This window comes from Neomonachus schauinslandi, chromosome 1, assembly GCF_002201575.2.
Source record: "Neomonachus schauinslandi chromosome 1, ASM220157v2, whole genome shotgun sequence".
NCBI lineage: Eukaryota > Metazoa > Chordata > Mammalia > Carnivora > Phocidae > Neomonachus > Neomonachus schauinslandi.
In genome coordinates this window covers 136,373,171-136,398,699 of record NC_058403.1, presented here as the reverse complement: position 1 = coordinate 136,398,699, position 25,529 = coordinate 136,373,171, and the positions used below count along the sequence as shown (strand labels likewise).

The 25,529-nt window shown below is 40.9% G+C and overlaps 1 protein-coding gene across 1 annotated transcript; it reads left to right on the top strand.

Annotated features, from left to right (window-relative positions):
• Nucleotides 1-297: 297 nt before the first annotated feature.
• On the top strand, nt 298-24,204 carry NKIRAS1 (NFKB inhibitor interacting Ras like 1). The gene is made up of 4 exons (XM_021678915.1): nt 298-330; nt 420-532; nt 18,156-18,397; nt 23,962-24,204. The coding sequence occupies exons 2-4, from the start codon at nt 439-441 to the stop codon at nt 24,202-24,204; spliced, it is 579 nt and encodes a 192-aa protein (XP_021534590.1). The 5' UTR covers nt 298-330; nt 420-438.
• Nucleotides 24,205-25,529: the final 1,325 nt, after the last annotated feature.

The window sequence follows — 25,529 nt, the reverse complement described above, 5'->3', positions numbered from 1 at the left end:
CTTAAATTTTTGCTTAAATGTTTTTTTTCCAGGTAAATATTGATGAGCAGGCAGTGTCTTTCAAGGATTGGTTTCATCTAGGATTTGATTTAGATCCTATAGACTTAGTGTTGAAATATTCTTTGTATAAAATGGTTTTTTCTTTTTGAAAATAAACCTGTATTCATATCTACATGTTTTTGTGTGTTTATCTAGATTACCTCTGCAAAAATGTACAAGAAACTGGTAATACTGATTGCTCTAAGGAAGCAAATGGGAGACTAGGAATGGAGTTTGGAAGGATATGCCTTATTGTATATATCCTTTTTTATTTTTGGAATTATCCACTGTGTATGTATGACTTATTTAAACATAGAAAAAAAGAAAAACGGTTGATTCAAACAGTGTACAGTTTCACAGGTCTTTTATTCTCTTCACAGTGATATATCCTGAGAGAAGATGGGAAAGGGCTGCAAGGTTGTGGTCTGTGGCTTGTTATCTGTGGGGAAAACAGCAATTTTGGAGCAGCTTCTTTATGGGAATCATACTATTGGTAAGATTATTTTTCTCTAGTTTCTCTGTAGGTTCCTGGAACTGCTCAGGGTCTTTTGTTGGTCATGATAACCTAAAGATGGGTGATGGTACACAAAAGTGAGGTGTAATCCAGAAGGACTAAAGGGTTGAAGAAGTCAACAGAGATTGAAGGGCAGGGGGATGGGGGGTGAGTATAGGGAAGAGAAAAAAAAAACTTTGTTATTGAAATTCAAGAGTATTTTTTGTAAGTTACAACAGGTAAGAAAACAAATGTGTGCGTGCATATGTGGTTTCCCTTGTATTTAAAGCCATTTTTTTTTTTTAAGATTTTATTTATTTGCGAGAGAGAGAATGAGAGCGAGCATGAGAGGGAGGAGGGTCAGAGGGAGAAGCAGACTCCCTGCTGAGCAGGGAGCCCGATGTGGGACTCGATCCCGGGACTCCAGGATCATGACCTGAGCCGAAGGCAGTCGCTTAACCAACTGAGCCACCCAGGCGCCCTCCCTTGTATTTACATAATCAATAGTGGTCTTGGAGTCACAGAATCACTGACTTAAGAATACAATGAATGATGATCTCATTTAAGTTTCAAACATGACTTTCCAATACTGCTATATAAGTTTTAAAAATGGAAGAAACAGTTATTTGCTGTAATATGACCTAATTTTGTGAATTGGATTATGGCATTTATTTTTTCACTTATTGAGTTAATTAGTAAATACTTTATGATACAAGCTGTAATTAGGCCTTGTGAGGGCACAGAAGTGAAGAAAACCACATCTCTGGCTTTTTAAGGAGATCATCATTTAGTAAGGAAGACAGACAGTACAGGTTAGAATGAAATGAGGTTTGTTAGATAAGTGGAACCATGAATCTTTAAAGTATTTATTTCTGGCAAGTAGCTCAGAGCACATTTCTATCTTTTATTAACCATCTTGATTAGCTCTGCTTCTCTTCCACCTTCCCAAAATAATATATAATAATTTTGGTTAAATCCATACTTGGTTTTTATTATGATGCTGGTGCCTGCAGTTCTCAAATTTTTTGAGAACTTTTGGTTTCAGAATCCCTCCTGTCACAAATGCTGCCATATTGATTCTTTTTTTCTTTTCTTTTAGAGATGGGGGAAGGGGCAAAGGGAGAGGGAGACAGAAAAATCTTAAGCAGGTCCAGGTGGCGCTCCATCTCACAACTCTAGGGTCATGACCTGAGCCAAAAATCAAGAGTCGGATGCTCAACTGACTGAGCCACCCGGGTGCCCCTGCACTATTCATTCTTAATTTTATACCTCCTGATTCTAATTTATGCCTGTGCAAAAATAAATTATGCCCAGGGGAGAAAATCTCTTTACCCTCTAAAAACCCTTATCATTTAGTATAAAAATACTAAATACAGATCACCCTGTGTTAGAAATTAAAACTGAGAAATTTTAAAAAATACTCATTTATTACTTAAAATAATAAACTTATTACATGCTAAGATAACATTTTTATGAAAAATAATTATATTTTCAAAAAAGTGAGAGAATGAGCATTGATTTACATTTTTTGAAAATCTGTTGGGGCGCCTGGGTGGCTCAGTTGGTTAAGCGACTGCCTTCGGCTCAGGTCATGATCCTGGAGTCCCTGGATCGAGTCCTGCATCAGGCTCCCTGCTCGGCAGGGAGTCTGCTTCTCCCTCTGACCCTCCCCCGTCTCATGTGCTCTCTCTCATTCTCTCTCTCTCAAATAAATAAATAAAATCTTAAAAAAAAAAAGAAAGAAAGAAAATCTGTTGTTCAGCTTACTAGAAGGCAGCTGGATTATCATACCTACTTGCTTTTGTATTTAATCAGTTGTGGTATATTTTTTAGTTGAAATATATGAAGAAAACCTGGCCTCACACAGATAAATCATTGGAAGAAGTAGGAGTATGTTAATAGCTTTTCCAGATAATTGTGGATATTCTTGGGGCACCTGAGTGGCTCAGTCGGTTAAGCGCCTGCCTTCAGCTCAGGTCATGATCTCAGGGTCCTAGGATTGAGCCCCACATCAGGCTCCCTGCTCAGCGGGGAGTCTGCTTCTCCCTCTCCCACTGCCCCTCCCCCTGCTTGTGCTGTCTCCCTCTCTCTCAAATAAATAAAATCTTAAAAAAAAATTGTGGATATTCTTTGCTATTTCACTAAAACTCAACAAGTGACGTTTACTTAAAGCTTATTGGAAACCACGTCAGTGAACTTTTCCTCCTCTATTACAGTAAAATTTCATTGATCTATCTTGAACTATAAATGGGATTTTTACCTAACAGTGGTTTTTAAACATCATAAATTGATCATTTGAAAAATACTGGCTCACTGAGATAAGCAGATCTTCCAAATAACATTTATTAATATCATCACCAGCCTTATCAGTATTAGGAAGCTATCAAGTTCATGGTGATGGATACAATTCTCATTTTCACTTGAAAGATCAGATTTTATTATTGACAACAAATACTGCCAGTCATGTTCCTTGAAAACGATAGGCTCCCTTTATTCATTTTGAGAAAACCTCTATCCAGTACCCCAAATAACATAGTTTTCCTGTCATTCCTTCTTTAAAAAAAAATTGGCTAGTTCAGTTTGCAACTCAAACACAAGACTTTTCCTCCAATTACCACAATTCATTATGCAGAATACTTTATGCATTAATCACATAGAATATTTAAAAATGTAAGTATGTATACTCAAGGATTGAGGTAATAAAATCAGTAATTTTTACTGCTTCATCAAGGACATTCTTAACTCAAATTGGCTTTTTTTCCCTCCAAACTGCAAATATGATGTGGTGAAGAATACAACTACTAATAAATACAGTTGGTGCTCTTGCCTTAATTTATACTAAAGCCTCCACAGTTTTACCCACCATTGCTTTTGCACCATTAGTGCAAATATTAACATAGTGGAAAAGACAAATGTCTTTGATCATTATGAAAATAGTTTTGTCCACGTGGATTCCCTGAAAGGAGACATTGAGGGATCTTTAGACCACACTTTAGGAACTGCTGGTGCCTGTAAATATTCTCAGCTGAGCAATGTTCTATACTATGATCAGTTTTCTTTTTGTTTTTCTGGAGGCTAATATTTGCTTTGTCATTTCTTTAGTTTTATTTATCCTTTTGCTAATTCCACAAGTACACATGGTTCTCAATTTTTTACAAAGTTAGCTACATCAGATAATCTCTTCCCCCGCCACCCCTCCGGCTTGGAGATACCCTTCCAGGAGTTAGTGATTCTCTTATCTAGGCCTATTACACAGGAATGGAACCATGGAACTTTTCTTTACCTTTCTTCCTGGGTTTGAGTTCCTGTTTCTTTTCTTTTCTTTTTTTTTTAAGATTTATTTATTTAGGGGCGCCTGGGTGGCTCAGTCAGTTAAGTGTCTACCTTCAGCTCAGGTCATGATCCCAGGGTTTTGGGACTGAGTAGGGCATCCGGCTCCTTGCTCAGCAGGGAGTCTGCCGCTCCCCCTGCCAGCCGCTCCCCCTACTTGTGCTCTCATTCTCTCTCTCTTGCTCTTTCTCTGGCGAATCAATGAAATCTTTTAAAAAAATTATTTATTTATTTATTTATTTGAGGGGGAAGGGGCAGAAGGAGAGGGAGAGAGAGAATCCCAAGCAGACTCTGCACAGAGCATAGAGCCTGCCACGGGACTAGATCCTGCCACCCTGAGATCATGAACTGAGCTCAAACCAAGAATCAGCTGCTTAACCGACTGAGCCATCCAGGCACCCCCTGAGTCCTGTTTCTTAGATCTCTTGTTGTCTTCTTTGGGTTTACACCCTCTTGGTGGAGCATATCTTCCAGGACTTTTTGTGTTGAAGAGGTTGTACAAAGGAATGGAGCATCACATGATGACAGCCCTTAAAATGCCCTCTATGGTTGGTACTACTTTGGTACTGCTGTGTGTAGTTATCCTGGGGCTTCTGAACAGTGGTATTTACAGTTGTCCCTGTGATTTCCTGTACCTCTGTGTTAGGGTGTATTTTCTGGATCTGAGGTCTTCCTCTCTCTATGATTATGTGCTAATTTTGATGGAGGGCTTCCTCAAATAGTTACCTGAAGAAATGTACATGGCACATTTTTTTGAGGCTTCATATGTTTGAAAATGTCTCTTACTCTCAAAATTAAAATTTTGATGGGTATAGAATTCTAGATTGAGAATAATTTCCTTTTCATAATTTTGCAAGCATTGTTCCATTATCATCTTTTCTTTTTTTCTTATAAAATTCATCATACACATAGAAAAGTGCATAAAACATGTATGGCTTAATGAATAATTATAAAACAGTCCTTTGTGTAATCTCCACACAGGTCAAAAAGAATATTGAAGGCACTCCAGTAGCTGCCATATATCTCTCTCCAGTCACAACTCAGCTCTTCCCTTGACTTTTGGTTAATCATTCCCTTCTTTTTTTTTTTTTTTTAGGTTACATCTGTATTGTTGTAAATAGCTGTGGTTTAATTTTCATAAAGGCTTGAGGCGCCTGGGTGGCTCAGATGGTTGGGTGTCTGCCTTTGGCTCAGGTCATGATCTCCAGGTCTTGGGATCAAGCCCCATGTTGGGCTCCCAGCTCAGCGGGGAGTCTGCTTCTCCCTCTCCCTCTGCCTCTCCCCCCTGCTCCTGCTCGCTCTTTCTCTGTCAAGTGAATAAATAAAATCTTAAAAAATATTTTTTTCCATAAAAGCTTATGGTATTCTATTGTATGAATATACCTCAATTTATCTCCTCTCTTTTGATGAATATTTTGATTAATTCCAGTTTGGGCTATTAGAAATAATGCTATTATGAACAGTCTTGTACATTTAGCCCAGGTATTATGTGGAAAAAAAAAATTTTTTTAAGATTTTATTTGAGAGAGAGAGATGGAGAGTATGTGCACAGGTGTGTGAGGTGGGCAGGGGAGGGGCCCAAAGAGGAAGGGGAGAGGGACAAGCAAACTCTGTGCTAAGTGTGTGCAGAGCCCACCCACGGGGGTTCAATCTCTTGATCCTGAGATCATGACCTGAGCTGAAATCAAGAGTCAGCTGCTTAATGGACTGAGCCACCCAGGTGCCCCATATGTGGACAATTTCTGGGTTATATATGTAGGAGTGAAATTGCTGGTTCATAGAGGATGTGTTTTTTCAATTTTACCACATTCTCTTCTTGCTTCCAGTATTCCTTTTGAGAAGCCATTATGATTTTTTTTTTTTTTTAAGATTTTTATTTATTTGTCAGAGAGAGAACAAGCAGGGGGAGGGGCCGGCAGGGGGAGAAACAGGCTCCCTGGGGAGCAGGGATTCCAATGCAGGACTCCATCCCAGGACCCTGGGATCATGACCTGAGCCAAAGGCAGACGCTTAACCGACTGAGCCACCCGGGCATCCCAGCCGTTATGATTCTTGATGCTTTGGATGTGGAAGCTTTTGTAGACTCGTTTTTGTCCCCAGTGTTCTGAAATTTCACAGTGGTGTATCAAATTAGTTTTCATCTGTGGTAGTGGGCACTCGATGGGATCTTTCAATATGGAAATGCGTGTTATTCAGTTCTGAATTATTTTCTTGAGGCTTTCCTTCTTCTGTGTTCTTGTTCTCTCTTTCTGGAACTCTTTTGGATGCTGGGCCTTCTGGACTAGTCCTCTAATTTTTAAATTTTGCTTCTGTTTTTCATCTCTCAATATTTTGTTTCCCTTTCTGAGATTTCCTCATCTTTATATTCCAGCCCTTCTATGAGTTTTCATTTCTTAGGGCATCCATGAAATAAGAACAGGATACTATCTTGTCCCTTTTAGTAAATATTGGGTAGTGTTTTTGTTTTCTTTGCATAGTCTTTTCCTTCTAAGGTGCTCTTTTCTGATTTTTGGTCTCTCTTTTCCTCAAGTATCTGATAATTCTCTGTTACCTGTTCTTAATTAAGCATGGGTAACTAAAAAGCTAATTGAAAGCTCTAAGCATGAGGATAGGGTTTATGCCTTGGAGCTTCACCATAAGGTGATCTGGTGAGGCATTTGTTGGAGGAACCCTAGATGTTAGTATATTTAGGAATTTTCCTTTTGCACTAGCCAGATTCTTCTGCCTAAAGGATAAAGACCCAGCTCCAATATTTGGGAGTAGAGGGAGTGTGTCACTTAAATGCTTTCACTGTGGAACTCAAACCCAAGCATACTCTGTTTTACCCTCTCCAGAGATTGCACCCTTAGTCTTCTGTTGGTGTGGGGGAGGTGTAGTTGCTCAGCAACGTAGAGTGGGAGAGAACTAGAGACTGGTGGGAAGAGTCATGGCTTCAGTTGATCTCTAAAGTACTAAAATGTCAAAAAGTTAACATTTAAGGGCAGGGGGTGAAGTGGAGGAGGAAAACCAGACTGGCCTTTGGTGGATAAAACATGTACCATGACAAAAGTCTTGTAATTTTTGCCTGTAACTTTTTTTTGTAATCAAAGCCCAATAAGTTTGTGTCTTAATAGAATAACCTTTAATTTCCTTAAGGTAGCTTAATTTATCAGAGGATGATACGTATACTCAAACCTATGAATAATTTTCCCTTCCTAAACATTGACCATATTCCTTAATATAAAGAATTAGGGTGATAAAAGTAAATTTTTGGTTTCTCATGGTCCAGTCTGTTTATCATTACATGATTTTCCTTTCAATCTAATACTTTATGGAGATTTTATTTAATACTTACAGACATTTCATATAAGGTACCTTTAACAAATCATTCTACAGATTTTAGTTTGTTTACAAAAACTATAGCAAGAGTTTTCAAAAACCTATACAAGCATACCTCATTTTATTGTGCTTCATTGATACTAGTGATACTGTGGGGGTTTTTTGTTTGTTTGGCAGGTTGTTTGTTTGTTTTACAAATTTGAGGTTTGTGGTGACCCTTCATTGACAATGCAAGTCTATCAGTGCCATTTTTTCCAACAGCATTTCCTCACTTTGTGTCTCTCTGTCACATTTTGGTAATTTTTGCAATAGTTCATACTTTTTCATTATTATTTTTGTTATGTTGATGTATGATCAGTGGTCTTTGATATTACTATTGTAATTGTTTTGGCACAATTCATATAGGCATGAACCGTACCTATAGGAGAGAGTGAGCTTAATTGATAAATTTTGTGTGTATTCTGACTGCTCCACCAACAGGCTGTTTCCCTATCTCTTGCCCTCTCCTCAGACTTCCCTATTCTCTGAGACACAGCAATATTGAAATTAGGCCAATTAATAACACTACAGTGGCCTTTAAGTGTTCAAGTGAAAGGAAGAGTTGCACGTCTCTCACTTTAAATCAAAAACTAGAAATGATTAAGCTTAGTGTGAGGAAGGCATGTTGGAAGCCAAGATAGGCTGAAAGCTAGACCTCTTGCACCAGTTAGCCAAATTGTGAATGTAAGGAAAATTCTTGAAGGAAATTAAAAGTGCTGCTTCAGTGAACACACAAATGAAAAAAAAGTGAAACAGCCTTACTGCTGATATGAAGGTTTTAGTGGTCTGGATCAAAGATCAAAGCAGCCACACAACATTCCCTTAAGCCAAAGCCTAATCCAGAGCAAGGCACTAACTCTTTTCAATTCTGTGAAGGCTGGGAGAGGTAAGGAAATTGCAGAAGAAAAGTTTGAAGCCAGCAGAGGTTGGCTCAGGAAGTTTAAGAAGCCATTTCCATAACCTTAAAGTGTAAAGTGAAGCATCAAGTGTGGTTATAGAAGCTGCAACAAATGATCCAAAGGATCTAGCTAAGACACCTAATGAAGGTAGCTACACTAAACAACAGATTTTCAGTGTAGATGAAATAGTCTTATGTTGGAAGAAGATGCCATTTTGGACTTTGATAGAGAGGAGAAGTCAGTGCCTGGCTTCAAAGTTTCAAAGGACAAATTAACTCTCTTGTTAGGAGGTAATGCAGCTGGGGCTTTTAAGTTGAAGCCAGTGCTCATTGACCATTCTGAAAATCCTAGGGCCCTTAAGAATTACGTTAAATCTACTCTGTCTGTACTCTATAAATAGAAAAACAAAGCCTGGATGGTAGCATGGTTTACTAGATACTTTAAGTCCACTGTTGAGACCTACCACTCAGAAGAAATATTTCTTTCAAAATATTATTATTCATTGTCAATGCAGCTGGTCACTCGAGCTCTGCTGCAAGTGTACAACAGGATTAATTTTTGTGCCTGCTAACACAACATCCATTCTGCAGCCCATGGATCAAGGACTTTCAAGTCTTACTGTTTAAGTGGCTAACTGAACATAAAAAAAATAAAGGGAAAAAATATATTTTGTAAGGTTACAGCTGCCATAGGTAATGATTCTTCTGATGTATCTGGGCAGAGTAAGTTGAAACCTTCTGGAAAGGATTCACCATTCTAGATGACGTTAAGAACATTCACGATTCATGGGAACAGGTCAAAATGTCAACATTAACAGGAGTTTGGAAGAAGTTGATTCCAACCCTCATGGTTGCCTTTGAGGGGTTCAAGACCAGCGGGGGAAGTAACTGTGGGTGTGGTAGAAATAGCAAGAGAACTAGAATTAGAAGTGGAGCAAGCCTGAAGATGTGGCTGAGTTGCTGCAATCTCATGATAAAACTTTAACAGATGAGAATTTGCTTCTTACAAATGAGCAAAGAAAGTGGTTTCTTGAGATAGAATCTCTGTGATAATGTTGTGAAGACTGTTGAAATAACAACAAAGGATTTAGAGTATCACATAAACTGATCTAATAAAAGCAGCATCAAGGGGGCGCCTGGCTGGCTCAGTTGGAAAAGTGTGTGACTCTTGATCTCAGGGTTGCGTGGGTTTGAGCCCCACGTTTGGTATAGAGAGTACTAAAAAAATTAATTAAAAAAAAAAGGCAGCAATTTGTCTCATCTTTTTAAGTAAGCTCTACACCCAGTGTGGGGGTTTGAGCTCATGAACCTGAGATCAAGAGTTGCATGCCATACCAACTGAGCCAGCCAGGTGCCCCAGATTGACTCCAATTTTTGAAAGGAGTTCTGCTGTGGGTAAATGCTGTCAAACAGCATCACATGCTACAGAAAAATTCTTTGTGAAAGGAAGAGTCATTTGATGTGCTAGACTTCACTGTTGTCATATTTTAAGACAGCTACCGCAGTCTTCAGTAGCCACCACCCTGATCAGTCAGCAGGCATCGACATTGAGGCAAGACCCTCCAGCAGCAAAAATATTACAAGTCCCTGAAAATTCAAGTGATGGTTAGCATTTTTTAGCAATGAAGTATTTTTAAATTAAGGTATGTACTTTTTTTAAGACCTAATGATATTGCACACTTAATAGACCAGTATGAAAGGGAGGTACACAGGGGCGCCTGGGTGGCTCAGCTGTTAAGCGTCTGCCTTCGGCTTGGGTCATGATCTCAGGGTCCTGGGATCGAGCCCCGCATTGGGCTCCCTGCTCCGCGGGAAGCCTGCTTCTCCCTCTCCCACTCTCCCTGCTTGTGTTCCCTCTCTCCCTGTGTCTCTCTCTGTCAAATAAATAAATAAAATCTTTAAAAAAAAGAAAAAGAAAAGGGAGGTACACAAAATGATCTCCAAAGGCCGAAGGAGCCATAAGATTGAAGAAAAAGGCCAAGTCAAGCTTGACAAAAAATGGTGTATTAAAGGGACTTGCAGACAGAAGTGTGTCTTGCAAGTAGATCTACAAGTAGATCTCTGCAACCCTACCCCCCATAAGACCTACTTTTATAGCCCTAGAGGCTGAGTAGTACAGGCTGGGAGACCACCTGGGAAGAAATGTTTGAGAATCATAGTCGTATCTCCAGAGCAGATCAAGGACATTATGCCCTAAGTATGGTTAAACAGAAGGAATGGGGAAGGGGGTACTGTGCTTAAGAAAGCTTCTGGTCACAGAGCAGTCATCATGGCGGATTTGTCCAAGATGGCGTTAGGTTGGTTCACACACTCCACCCCTCAAATATGGCTCTCATAATCTCCCATGCCCATCTCTTCTGCAGTGTTCCCTTGAGCCATTAGAGAGGGGCTCTTGGCAGTAGGTTCCTTTGCCAGACTGTGTTCCAGTTGAAGGCATAAACCACAGCAGTAATACAGATAGCAACAGGAGAAGAGACCTATGAAAAGGGGAGCAAACCACATATCTAGCATGAATCTCATTGTAAACCATCCACATATGTCCATGTTCATTGCAAGAAAGGGTTTCCTTTACCACAACATGAGAAGCAGCAGGCTGAGGATAAAAGAGTAAATGTTTAGTAGGTACTTGTCTGGGGATATTCTCTTCCTCTATTGAGATGATTCTAGTGCCTTTGCCCTTTGTCAGGAGCACAGAGGTGGCCTGAGGTGCACGAGCAGGTGGGACATACCAGACATGTTGCCCTGGGGCCCAAGAGTCAGTCTGTACATGTAAAATTAAAGGTGTTGCAAACAACCATGAAAGGCAACTATAATGCCTTTCAGTATGGATGCTTGTCTGGAATACGTCTATGTTGACTGTTTTGGCCCCAACTCCAGCAGGAACAATGGGGACCACTTTAGCTCTCTGGGACATTTCTCACTCTGGCAAGAAATAGCCTATCATTCCAGGGGAAGTTGCCATTCTAACCCCCGTTCAATTCCCTCCCCCAGGAGGATGGGCTGAGGAGACTGGAACCACAGTTGTCCCTAGCCTGCTATGAATTCAGCAACCAGGGTCTCAGGCCTCATTTTCTGGATGGCAATAGTCCAAGGCATGCTGGTTTTGGTACCTAACCATGCATTTGGGGTGGTGCCACAGATGGTCTCAGTCGAATTTAACAAGTGTATAGTTTCTGGCAAGACTTGTCTATCCATGCAACCGTGGCGTCTATAAGAGAGCTCTGAGTTGAGCTTTAATAAAGAATGCCATTCTTCTTTTCAGTTAGCCTGGTGGCCTGTGTATCATAGGGTAAATGAAACCACCAATGTATGTCCTCACATCATACCTAGTGAAATGTGTTTCCATATCACAATCTATCCTTTGAGGATATCTGTACATGGCACTAAGTTCTAGGGCATTGCTGGTGGCATTTTGATTGGCTCTTTTACAGGGAAGGACTTAGATGAGCCCTGGCTGTATCCACACAAGTTAGTGTTCTTTTTCCCTTGACTTATGGTTAGAGGGCCGATATAATCAGTTTGGCAGTCTAAAACCAGTTTGATCACATGATGTATGTGTCTTGTGGTGTGTGGAACTTCCTAGGTGTCAAATGGGAGCAGATCAGGCAGTTACTGATGCTGCTAGGATGTCAGTATAGCAAAGGGGCATGCCAGCTCCCTTCATTATGTTTCAACCCGCCTTTCATTGCAGTGCCCACTGTGCTTATAAAAGCATGCAGCCAGTTTTGAACTTTGCATGGGGGTAAGGGCCCTGATTTTTGCTAAATGTCTGCCTCAGTATTCCCAGTGTGTGAGACAGGCCTATGCACTGAGACGTAGAAAACAGTATGAGAGGCCGCAGGGTCCCTTATTCCACATATCCTTCCATAATTCTCCCCATAACGGGTTCTGTAAAACTTTCCAGTCATCCTGAGCCCATCAGGCCCTTATAGACAGCCTAACTATCCATGCAGAGAGTAAGGGGTCAAGTTTCATGCATACATACCATCTAGGCAGCTCTCAATTCAGCCCATTGGCTGCTTTTATTATCTGTAGTCTCAAACCAGATAGTATCAGTCTGGAGTGGGATTATTCCTGCAGTTAGTGACTAGGATTCCTTCTAGGAGAGCCACCCATATACCAAGCATCTTCAGAAATAGGATATGTGCCTTCCTTTACTTGTGAGGGGGTCTCCGTAGGAGGCTTTTGGGGGGTGATCATTAAAGGTTTCATTTTCTGCTGGCTCCAAGATACCATGTAATTCAATGCTCCCAGGGGACCGTTGGCAAGAACACTCTTGTTGTAGGTAAGCATGCCATCTTTGCAGTGTAGGGGCTGGTGTTACAGCAGAGGCCAGTCTTGTGAATATACAATCTAGCCACCCCGTTATAGGCAACCCAGTCTGGACAGTTACTGGAAGAGTGGCAGTTAGGGCCTCCACTTGTTGAAGGGCCTTATAGCCCCCTATACTTGTTGTTCAATAGGAAAGTATCGTATCTTTGTTCCCTTCCAGAGTTGTGACCAAAAGTTCAATAGGGTTAACTTTCCATGCTGTTCCTGCCAAAATGCCCAGCTTATCCCATTTGGCATAGTGGTCACATCTAGGGTCATGGGGATACTAGGTAAAGGCATTCCTAAGGCCTGTGCTTGAGTAAGTAATAGCTTGGTCAAAGCCAGCTTGATGTTCTGCCCAATGCCAATGGGCTGCCTTTTTCACCAGATGGTATAAAGGGTACAGGCATTGTGCTAGATTGGGCTTACGGCCCTATAGTACCCCAGGAGATCTAGGAACCCTTGCAGTTGCCTGTCTTAGGAATCGGAAACTGTTGGATCTTGTCAGTCACAGAGCCCAGTATGAGACACATCTTAACCTGACCAGGTAACCTCCCAAAACTTGACTGCTGGCCCAGGGCCTTATACTTTTCTGTGGATTGATGGCACGTCTTTGCTTGTTCAGATGAGAGCAGAGACTGTTCAAGTAAGACTCTAACAGAAGTCTTCAGAGGTTAGCATCACATCATTGACATAATGGAACCTTTTAACTGTGAGTAGTGGTGGATATAAAGACAAATCACGAGCAGTCCTACCATGATAGATAGTGGGGCTGTGCAAATATCCTTGTGGCAATACCTGGAATGCCCATTGTCAACCATCCCATGTGACTCAGGATGCAAAGGAATACTAAAGAAAGCATTGGGGGGGGGGGGTGCCTGGGTGGCTTAGTCGGTTCAGCCCTGACTCTTGGTTTCTGCTCAGGTCCTGATCTCAGGGTCGTGGGATCGAGCCCTGCATCAGACTCTGTGCTCAGCTGGGAGTCTGCTTGAGATTCTCTGTCCCTTTGCTACCCACCCCCCACATGTGCTCATGTGCGCACGCGTGCTCTCTCAAATAAATAAAATCTTTTTTTTTTTTAAGATTTTATTTGAGAGAGAGAGCACAAGCAGGGGGCGTGGCAGGCAGAGGGAGAGGGAAGCAGGCTCCCTACTGAGCACAGAACCCGATGCAGGGCTCGATCCCACGACCCTGAGATCAGGACCTGAGCTGAAGGCAGACGCTTAACCAACTGAGCCACCCAGGTGCCCCTCAAATAAATAAAATCTTAAAAAAAAAAAAAGCAAGCATTGGCTAAATCCAAAACCACATGGTAAGAGCCTACACCATGTACTATTTGTTCAGTGATTTGGGTAATATTAGGACAACCTTACTTAGTTCTCTATGAACCATGATCATTCTCCAGGTGCCATCTGGTTTCTTCACAGGCCATACAGCACTATTATAGGGATTTTTTGCTGGCCTGATTATTTGTACTCTTGCTAATTCCCATATAGTGGCAGGTATTTCCTCAAATCCTCCTAACAACCAGTATTGCTTTACATTTATAACCTGGGGAGGGGTAACAGGATCCCAATTTGCATTTCCCCTTAAGACAGTTTTAATTACTGTAAATCGAAAGTGAAATTCTGCTACAGAGCTTTGTAGTAGTTTTTTCCCAGAAGAATATATATGGCTAATATATTCTCCAGTATTGGAGAAATGAAAACCTCATAAGGAGCAGTTGGGCTTTTATTCTCAAGTGTGCTGTTGTGCATTTCACCCTTACGCTCTTCTTTTCTTTTTTTAAGATTTTACTTATTTGTCAGAGAGAGAGCACAAGCAGGGTGATCAGCAAGCAGAGGGAGAAGCAGACTCCCCGCTTAGCAAGGAACCCGATGTGGAACTCGATCCCAGGACCCTGGGATCATGACCTGAGCTGAAGGCAGACGCTTAACTGACTGAGCCACTCAGGCGTCCCTAGAGCTTTTTTTTTTTTTTTTTTAAGATTTTATTTATTTATTTGACGGAGACAGAGAGGGAACACAAGCAGGCGGAGAGGGAACACAAGCAGGCGGAGTGGGAGAGGGAGAAGCAGGCTCCCTGCTGAGCAGAGAGCCCAATGCGGGGCTCGATCCCAGTACCCTGGGATCATTACCTGAGTCGAAGGCAGCCGCTTAACGACTGAGCCACCTAGGCGCCCCAGAGCGGTTTTTTTTTTTTTTATAATTTTTTTTAAGATTTTATTTATTTATTTGAGAGAGAGAATGAGATAGAGAGAGCATGAGGGGGGGAGGGTCAGAGGGAGAAGCAGGCTCCTCGCTGAGCAGGGAGCCCGACGTGGGACTCGATCCCGGGACTCCAGGATCATGACCTGAGCCGAAGGCAGTCGCTCAACCGACTGAGCCACCCAGGCGCCCTAGAGCGTTTTTTTTTTAATACAAATTTTAGCAGTACCATCCAGAGGTAGAAAATACGACATAACTATAATACATACATATGGACACACAGAAACACATAGATACAGAGACTTTATAGCTTAAAATTACTGCCATGAAATAGGTACAAAACTCACTCGTGAATGTTGGATCTAAATTTGGTTTTTTTGGTAGATGGAATAAGGTAAGGTAACCTGTCTGGATGGCTTAAGCTTTTTCCTTGTATTTGGAGAAGATACTTAAGATTTATATGTCCTTTTAACAGAGAGAAAACCAAATTCTAATTTTTCACCAGCTTTTGATATTAAAACTCATTTTAATATAAATTCATTTTAATCTTAGCCAGCTTGACCACACATAATATTCCTTTCCAAATAATCCTTTTCCACAGACCTTCTACAACTTTCTCCATTCTGATTTTGTCCTGTTTTTTTCCTCTTCAGACCACCAGATGCTCTTCAGGACAAAATTATTTTTTTATTCCTCAACAAAAAAGCATCTCCATTTTTCATACCTTCTCCTACTGAAAACACATCCTACTTACCTGGCATACAAAGATATTTCCCATGAGTTCCATGGTTTAGCATCCCAGGCTGGCTTCAAATGATGGTTGTAATCCAAAGTTGCCACATTTGGGGTGCCTGGGTGGCTCAGTTGTTAAGCGTCTGCCTTCAGCTCAGGTCATGATCCCAGGGTGCTGGGATCGAGCCCCGCAAGGGCTCCCTGCTTGGCAGGAAGCCTGCTTCTCCCTCTCCCACTCCCCCTGCTTGTGTTCCCTCTCTCACTCTCTCTCCCTCTGTCAAATAAATAAATAAAATCTTAAAAAAAAAAAAATTTGCCACGTTTTATGTCCCCCAGGGCGCACAAAGTGACAGATACACTGAAGTCTCAATTTGTGCATCCTGGGTTTAGATAGTATCTACCAAATTAGAAACCAAAAGAGATGTGGATATAGTCTCCTGTCCTTCTCCAGTTGTAATTCTCTATCCAACTGCCTTATTTCATTTCTGACACTAGCCAGACATTGATGGTCACCTGAAGGGCCCATAGGAGCAGCCAACCAGGGCCACTGCTTGGCGGCCTTCCTTACCCCAGTGGGTCATGCAACTTTGTAATAGCTCTAATCCATTTGGCATCTTCAGGATGTCCCCATACTCATTCAGCAGTCCATAGGCATCAAGCAAACAGATTGTGCCTTCCCACATTAATGTGGTCAGCCACTCCAGGGTTTCCCCCAACAGAAGCTTCGTTTCCTTGCCCATTCTTCAGTCTCTGGGCTCCTCCTGGCTGGCTCACCAATTGTTCTATGAAAGGGAGGTAATATGCAAAATGATATGCAAAGGCTGAAGGAGCCATAAGACTGAAGAAAAAGGCCAAGAAGTCCAGCTTGACAAAAAATGGTTTGTTAAAGGGGCTTCTGGACAGAAGTCCCTCTTGGGCAGCTGCAAGACAAGTAGATCTCTGCAACTCCACCTCCTATAAGACCTGCTTTTACAGCCCTAAAGGCTGAGGCGTAGGGGCTGGGAGACCACCTGGGAAGGAATGTTTGAGAATCATAATCTCCAGAGCAGATCAAGGACATTATGCCCCAAGGGTGTGGTTAAGGGTGTGGCTAAACAGAAAGAATGGGTCAGGGAAGACTGTGCTCTAGAAGGCTTCAGATCACAGAGTGGTCATGGCAGATTTGTCCAAGATGCCATTAGTCTGGTTCACACAACAGTGTAAACATAACTTTTATATTCACCGCGAAACCAAAAAATTCGAGACTGACTTTATTGTGATACTCACTTTATTGCAGAGGTCTGGAACAGAACCAGCAATATCTCTGGGATATGTCTGTATGTTTTATTGGCATAGGATGTTATCCACATGATTTTATTTCTGGATATAGCTCATATTTAAATATGAAGATAGTTCCTGGGACCCTAGATACCTACCTTATAAGCCTCTTCACTGTTCATTAAAATTCAAAGTGTTATTCTCCCCTTAATTCCCTTATCAACAAATGATTATTGAATACTTGCTATGTGCACAGAATGGTTTGTTTCTCTCAAAGATGTGGGACTAGTTGACGAGACAAAACTTACACAAATGCAACAAAGAAAAATGCATTATGAAAGGATCACTCAGGCCAGAGAGGAACAGAAACTGGGACATCAGTTATGAGATGAGCTCATTCATTCATTCAGCAAACATTTACTAAGGACTTTCTATGGATGTAAGTCAGTTTGTTAGTCCTCACAGCTATAAAGACAGATTAGGCAGTCTTGGCTCTCAGAGTTTACAGTCCAGCTTTTGAGGGGACAGATAATGAAAGACTGAAGTATAAAATGGTATTACTGTACAAGGAACAGTAGGAGCAGAAAGTTGAGAAGGGGATAATCAGGAGAGGATCCATAGAGTTGACATTTCAGTGAAGTTTGGGAAGTAGACTAGGTCTTTTACCAGGTGTTTACTGAGCTATTGCAGTAGTTCAGGTGAAAATAATAAGCCAACAGGAATGAAGGAGGCAACAGATTAAACTGGTGTTCCAGCAGCAGAATGGCTGATTTTTGATAACTTTCCTGTAGTCTTCTTGGTCACCAAGAACTCTGAAGACAGCCAGGGAGATGGCGATCAAGGGAAGAAAGCAAGGAGGAGGAACAAGTGTAGGGAGGAAGAATAAGTTTTGTTAGTTTGAAGTATTTGCATGACAATGACATTCACATATAAATCCCCAGTAGGCACTTGAGAACTAAAGCCTGGTGCTCACGTCCAGACAGGACATACCAATTTTTGAGTCCCTTAAACAGACTCTGGAAATACTGGAAGTTGTACAGAATTAAGGCAGCAAAGTTACCCCAGGTCCTGTCCTTGGCTGTGATGGAGAAGAAAATGGAGAGCTACTTAGTTGTTGAAGCTACTTTTAAAATCAGCCTTTAATCCTCCAATTTTCGTACTAAGTTCTTTGACTCTGTTAACAGTTACTTTTTTAAAATTACCTAATAGTAAGTCTCATTGCCAAATTTTTATTTCTACTTTTATTTCTATACAGAAGAAATCTATTTTAATACCGCTTTGTTCACTTACTATAACACCTTTCACTTTAAAGAAATTTAGTAGATGGAAATGCAATTCTTATATGTAGTAAATAGGGAAACTTCTAGAAAGCCAACTTCTAGAGGAGAAGAAAATACTCACCAATTGGTACTAAGTTATCCAAAAAGAATAATATTTTTTCTTTATTGAGGTTTAATTGACTTAACACTTTATTAATTTCAGGTATACAATGTAATGGTTCGATATCAGAGTAATTTCTTTTTAATCCCAGGAATGGAAGATTGTGAAACAATGGAAGATGTATATATGGCTTCAGTGGAAACAGATCGGGGAGTAAAGGAACAGTTACATCTTTATGACACCAGAGGCTTACAGGAAGGCGTGGAGCTACCAAAGCATTATTTTTCATTTGCTGATGGCTTTGTTCTTGTGTACAGTGTGAATAACCTTGAATCCTTTCAAAGAGTAGAGCTTCTGAAGAAAGAAATTGATAAGTTTAAAGACAAAAAGGAGGTAAGTGGGTCTGTTAAAAATGCTAACTATGAATTGTAATATTTAAATTGTAGCATGAACTTTTGGGCAGTTAAAATATTTAAAAAACATTAAGTTGTACTCACAGTATCTGTAATCTTCATAATATTTTTTCTTAGCCCAGGAAATACAGGATTGAACGAATTCAATCAGGACCAGCGTTTGACTTTCTGCTTTTGCTTGTTACCATGTGCAAGTTGAATTTTAATGACACTGTGTCTCAAATACTATGTAGTTCACTTCATATTGTTTGGGATCGCTGTTTCCTAGGGCTCTCTTTGTCTCATTGGCTAAATAGGATTCTTGTTTTCGGCCTTAGCAGAAAATAATAAATATATATAAATAAATAAAATGATTGGATTCTCCTCATTTACTACTGAGAAATAAGTGCCTTACCATGATCTGTAGCCTTAAATCTGGCCCATACCTATCCTTTTCGTCTTATTTTTATCATTTTGTTCCTCTGTCACTGTACTCCTGGGATACTGGTATACCCTTTGTTTTATTCAACGTGATGATTTTGTTCCCCTGTTAAGTCTTTGTCAATTGCTGGTTCCCTCCCTGGAACTCTGAACGCAGCTCTTTCTCCAGATCTTCACACAGCTGACTCCCTGTCATCTAGGGAACCACATAATATATTGGTTAACAGCACTGGCTAGATGTTCTTAACCTAGATTTTTGTATTTTATTTATTATGTTAAGCTTATTTTGAGATAATTGTAGATTCATATGCAATTTTAAGAAATAAGAGATCTCTTACCCAGTTCCACCAGTGCTAACATTGTACAAAACTCGTATAATGTTACCACCAAGATATTTAGGTTTATAGTCAAGATACAGAACAGTTCCGTCATTGCAAGGATCCCTCCTGTTATCTTTTTTTGCCACACCCACTTTCCTCCCATCCCCCTCCCCTTAATCCCTGACTAATCTATTTTCCATTTCTATAACCTTGTCATTTCACGAGTGTTAACATAAATGGACTCATACAGTGCGTAACCTTTTGGCATCAGCATTTTTCACTCAGCATAACTCTCTGGAGGGTCATCCCAGGTTATTGCATGTATCAGAAGTTCATTCCTTTTTATTGCTGAGTGATATTCCATGGTATTTATGTACCAAAGTTTATTTAACCATTCACTTGTTGAAGGACATCTGGGTTGTTGATATCTTATTATTTTGAATACTTATTTGCTTTGTGAATAGATTACAGTTACAAGGTTCAGTCTTCAAAAGACATAGAGGCAGGTAATGGATGCTCTCCTCCCACCTGTTTCCCATTTTTCCCACCTAAACAGATAAATGCTGTTATTTTCTTAGGGTATCCTTCATATTCTCCTCCCTGCCCCCCAGAAGTTGAAAGAATGATTTATTGAGGGCGCCTGGGTGGCTCAGTTGGTTAAGCGACTGCCTTCGGCTCAGGTCATGATCCTGGAGTCCCTGGATCGAGTCCTGCATCGGGCTCCCTGCTTGGCGGGGAGTCTGCTTCTCCCTCTGACCCTCCCCCCTTTCATGTGCTCTCTCTCATTCTCTCTCTCTCTCAAATAGATAAATAAAATCTTTAAAAAAAAAATGATTTATTGAACCACTCATATTTGATACTCGAATCTTGGCTCTCCTCAACTTTCTGCCTCAGTTTCCTTAACCGTAAAATGGGGATAATAGTACCCTTCTCATATGGTGGTTAGGGAGATTTAAGAAGCACATTCATTCAACAAATGCTTATTGAGCAACTACTATATGCCTGGCATTGTTTTAGGTAAAAGGTACGGAGAATACAATAGACAAACAAATGTGTATTATGAAGAGGGCGCCTGGGTGGCTCAGTTGGTTAAGCGACTGCCTTCCGCTCAGGTCATGATCCTGGAGTCCCACATCAGGCTCCCTGCTCAGCAGGGAGTCTGCTTCTCCCTCTGACCCTCTCCTCTCTCATGTGCTCTCTTTCTCATTCTCTCTCTCTCTCAAATAAATAAAATCTTTAAAAAAAAAAAAATATCATGAAGAGTCAGATGTTATGTAGAAAAGTAAAGTAGAGCAGGGTGCAAGGGTACTGTTTTTCTGTAGGGCAATCTGGGAAGGCCTCCCTGATAAGGTAACTTTTAGCAGAGATTTGAAGGAAGTGAGGGAGGGAGCCAGGCCCATGTGGTGGAGGAGTGCTCCAGGTGGAGGGACTAGCTGATGCAAGGGTCTGGGAAAGTTTGCTTTGTCATGTTCAGGAACAACAGTGAGGCCAGAGTGGGCTAGGAGGAGTATGGTAGGAGATGAAGGCCACACTTCGGATCAGAAGCCATTGGTTTTGAGCAAAGGAAAGACATGATCTAGCTTAGGTTGCATTTATTTATTTATTTTCATGTTTGATTTAAAAAAACATTGGATAGTGATTGCACACGGCTCAGAAGTAAAAATGATACATAATCCCCCACCCCCACTTTCTTACACCAAAGGTAGCATAGTGTTCGGCACCTTACATTCATGTAATATATCTTGGGAGTCCTTTCCATAGCAGTACTCAGATTCCTTTTATAATTTTTTTCTATTTTTTATTTTTATTTTTTTTAAGATTTTATTTATTTGACAGAGAGGGGGAACACAAGCAGGGGGAGTGGGAGAAGGAGAAGCAGGCCTCCTACTGAGCAGGGAGCTTGATGCGGGGCTCCATCCCAGGACCCTGGGATTATGACCTGAGTCGAAGGTAGATGCCTAACAACTGAGCCACCCAGGTGCCCCTAGATTCCTTTTTTTAAAAGTGATGCATATTCATTGCGTGGGTGTATACTTAACCAGGTCCAAATTGATGGATATTTGGGCTATTTATAGTCATTTGCTATTATGAACTGTGCTACAATGAATAATCTTACATACTTATTATTTTGTATGTTTTAGGGTATAGTTGTAAGATCAGCCAAAATGGGGTTTTTGAATCAAAGGATATATTGCCAAATTACCTTCCATAACAAGGGTATGAAAGTGCCTGTTCTCCAGTCTTGACAGCAGTGTGTGTGCTTGTGGATTTTGTGCATCCTCTGGGTGAGAATGGTACTTTAGTAGTTTGTTTCCTTAATATGAATAAGGCTAAACATCTTTTGACTTGTTTTAAAATGTTCATTTTGGCTGCTGTGTTGACAACAGGCAACATAGTTGAGGAACAAGGTGAGAAGCAAGTTTTGTGAAATGCTATTGCTCTGGAGCACTTAAACAGTTACCAATTGAGGAGAAACCACTTTAAAAATAGGGAGTGATCTAACTATGTCATGGTGCAGATAGGTCAGAAAAGCTGAGGGCAAAGACGTGGCCAGCCTTTAGAAACTTGGGATGTCTTTTTTTTTTTTTTAAAGATTTTATTTATTCATTCGAGACACAGAGATAGAGCGAGGGAGCGCGAGCAGGGGGAGAGGCAGAGGGAGAAGCAGCCTCCCCGCCGAGCCAGGAGCCGGACATGGGGCTCGATCTCAGGACCCTGGAATCATGACCCAAGCCGAAGGCAGATGCTTAACCATCTGAGCCACCCAGGCACCCCGAAACTTGGGATGTCTTAAGAACACGGTAAAACAGTGAGATGAAGTTTGATTGGACTGGATATAAGGATTAAACACAGCAAAGATAGCTCTTTGAAAGAATTTTGAGTCAAAGGGTAAATATATTGTCCTATAAAGGGAAATGGAGCTGGAGAAGGATGTGTAAAAGAGGGCTTTTTTAGGCGAGAGCTAGTGTTTGTATGCTCATGGAATGATTCGATAGAGAGGAGAAAATTGATGGGGAGGGGAATAATTGCTGGAGTGACAGTCTTGTCTAGGATAGAGGATAGGTTCTAGAAGATGGTAGGTTGTTAGATGTGGTGGTGGATGCAGGTGAAAGTTTAAATTGCTTCTGTTTTCTTACTGAAATAGTATGGACATCAGCTGAGAGTAAGGGGGGAAAGAAGAGATGTTGGAGGTTGAAGAGGGTCAAGGTAGGAGCTGTTAATATATTTGCTGGAGAACACCAGCTCACTTAAAGTCAGTGGTTATTGAATTGGGACCAGCCAGGAGGGCTGTTTTTTTCCCCTCCATCCACGTTCAGTAGGTGGTGTAGGCACAGTCCAATTAAGAGTTAAATTTAAGGTGGGGGGTTGGCCAGGTGAATATAATGGGATGATGATGTCAAGGTAGTAAAAGAATCTAAACTGGGCCAAGAACTGAGGACAGGAGGAGGGTTGAAGGACAGTGATCAAGGTAAGAGAGACAGTGGGTTGTAGGTCCTTCTGGTGTTGAGGATTGTTGTAGTCAGGGTGTTAGGCATGAACTAGGAAGGTACGGGTGGGAGTGGGATTCCTGGAATTGGGACTATAGAGGGGAACAATTACAATGGCAGGAGTAGGATGTGTTCATGGGAGTGAATGGCCGAAGAAGTCAGGAGGATGATTAAGGCTATTTGGGAAGGGTCATCCATATGGTTAGTGAAGTCACTAGGACTTAACGATAAATAGTGTGGGAGTGACCATGAGCCAGGTCTGTAATGAGTAGCAACAGGGTGGGGGTGGGAAACAGGTAGTAGGTAGTACAGACTAATAGTACCAGCCTTCAGTTTTAGGGTTCTTAGAGGACATTATTGGAGGCAGCACCGAGGGGCAAGGATACCCCTTACATCCCCTGTGCCCACTGTGGTAGTACTACAGAGCTGAGCCAGTTTCAGCTAGGAAAGATGAAGGGAACATCCAAAGCAGAGATGGGGACACAAGAAGGGGATTTTGTTAAAGTCTAGGGGCAACATGGAACAGTTTCTGCAACTGGATCAGACTAGGTGATAACATGTGAAGATGAAAATGTGGGTGATGAATGACAGGAGGACCTGAAGGGATAGATCCTGTTGAGAAATGAAGGAATATGAGACTTGCCAAGAAAACCAGAGCTCTGGGGCCTGTTCCATCCTACCTAGGAGGCATGGTCTAACTGGAGCACGGAGAGCTCTGTTTTAAGGCAGGAACACAGCAATGGCTTAAATGTCCTAGTTCAAAGCTGCTCCTCAGAGATGCCTTCTCTTAAAACTCTTACTGCCCTTCTTCTACTTTCCATGATCTTGTTTTGTCTTTATACAGTCAAGGGTCTGAAAATTGGATACTCTCTCTCCTCCAGACCTCCCCTCGTCCTGGATTTTGACTGCCTTGTAACTGCCATATTCTGGGGGCCTGAAACTGCATGGTGTGCAGTAAGCACTCAGCTTAAGTGAATGTGACTGCCTTACATTTAGTGTAAAATACTCCTATGGGTCCATACATTCAACAAATGTTTAGTGCTTGCATCAGGCACTGGTCTATGATCAGGAATAATGTGAACAGACTGGAGTGACTTCACTTACTGATCATTTAAAATGTTTCCTAGTTAACAAGCTGTATAGCATCTGCATTTTTAACAAAAATGCATTCAGGAAGAATGAAGTTATAACTCAGGTCACATCTGAGGATCAGTTTTGAAGCAGCAGTTCTATTGAAAAGGACAATTTTCTTGATTTTTTTATTTTGCCTAGGAACTAATGTTGGCAAAGTGTCATCTTTTTTATTTTCCTTTCAGGTAGCAATTGTCGTATTAGGAAACAAAATTGACCTTTCTGAGCAGAGACAAGTGGATGCTGAGGTGGCACAGCAATGGGCAAGAAGTGAGAAAGTACGCCTGTGGGAGGTAACGGTTACAGATCGGAGAACTCTGATTGAGCCATTCACTCTCTTAGCCAGCAAACTTTCCCAGCCCCAGAGCAAATCGAGCTTTCCTTTGCCTGGGAGGAAAAACAAAGGGAACTCTAGCTCTGAGAACTAAAAATCAGTAATGCTACAACTGTCTGTTGAATAGATTGCCTTTAGGTGTCCATGAGCATATTTAAAACAAGGCATTTGCATCTACCTTTGGTCCTTAGGAAGCCTTTAAGGAAGTAATGTACTTTGTAATTAAATTATTTGGGCTAAGTTTATTGCCTGATATGAAGTAATTATTTGCATTGTCATTGTTTGAAACTTGTCCCTGAACTTGGCACCTAAATTTTTGTTGCATTTGTCCAAAGAGTAAAATAAAGTTTGGGTAGTATGTCGGTATGTCTGTAAGACCAGTAGCTCCACAACCCCCAACTTGTTTCAGAAGCCATTTTTCTGTGTAACTTTATGCAAACTTCTCAGCTCAAATATAATTTTGTTTTTAAGAAGTTCATTAATCATCTAATGTCCAGAATTATAAAATGACATTTTTAGATCACAAACGGTAAACAATTTAGGTGTTAAATTTTATCTCATGGAGACCTTGCTAAATAGAACAAAACCTATCATTTAACTTTGTTCAAATTATGTTTAGCATGACTTGAGGTAGTAGGTGGTGTAAATACGTTCAAAGCATTTGCTCTTTAGAAAACCACTAAACATTGAAGGACACTAAAGCTTCCATTTCCACAAGTATTACTATACCTTCTTCAGCAGTTTTCTGGATACACAGTCATGTGGAATAAAATGTATCATAAAAATACTGGACTTCAGGTTAGATACTGGAGTTTGTGCTATGGTATTCTTTGAAGATTTTGGCAATATCCGAGCAGTGGGACTAACTAACTGTATTTCACAAGCTGACGATACTGTAACTAATTTTGGAAGTAGGAAGCAAGCTACTTAGTATTTCAACTGGCAAAGCAGTTTTTTGTTTTTGTTTTTTTTTTTAGAAGTGGGCAGGGAGCAGAGGGAAAGTGAAAGAATCTTAAGCAGGTTCTGTGGCTGGATCTCACAACCCTGAGATCATGACCTGAGCCACAATCAAGAATCGGATGCTTCACCACCTGAGCCACCCAGGCACCCCTCAGCTATTTGATCTATATGTAAAATATGAAATAAGCTGTTCAGCAAAGACATGTTAAAAAAAAAAGTGTACTAGTTTTTTTTTTTAAGTAAACTCTACCCATGGGGCTCAAAGTCAGGACCCCAAGATTAAGAGTCTCGACCAACATTTCTGAAGTGGAGTACTTTCAAGGCTAGGTTCAGTGAATTTAAAGTCAATTGGTTCATTTCTGTGAGAGTTCAAACCAAGAACTGCATAATACAAAACCTGCAAATCAGCTAGTGTTGCTTCCATTTAACTGGCTAAAATTCCTCATCACAAATACATTT

Coding starts and splice junctions, on each gene's coding strand:
- NKIRAS1 (XM_021678915.1), top strand. CDS start 439: ATGGGAAAGGGCTGCAAGGTTGTGGTCTGTGGCTTGTTATCTGTGGGG. Junction 533..18,155: donor TTATGGGAATCATACTATTG/GTAAGATTATTT, acceptor TTTTAATCCCAG/GAATGGAAGATTGTGAAACA. Junction 18,398..23,961: donor AGTTTAAAGACAAAAAGGAG/GTAAGTGGGTCT, acceptor TTTTCCTTTCAG/GTAGCAATTGTCGTATTAGG.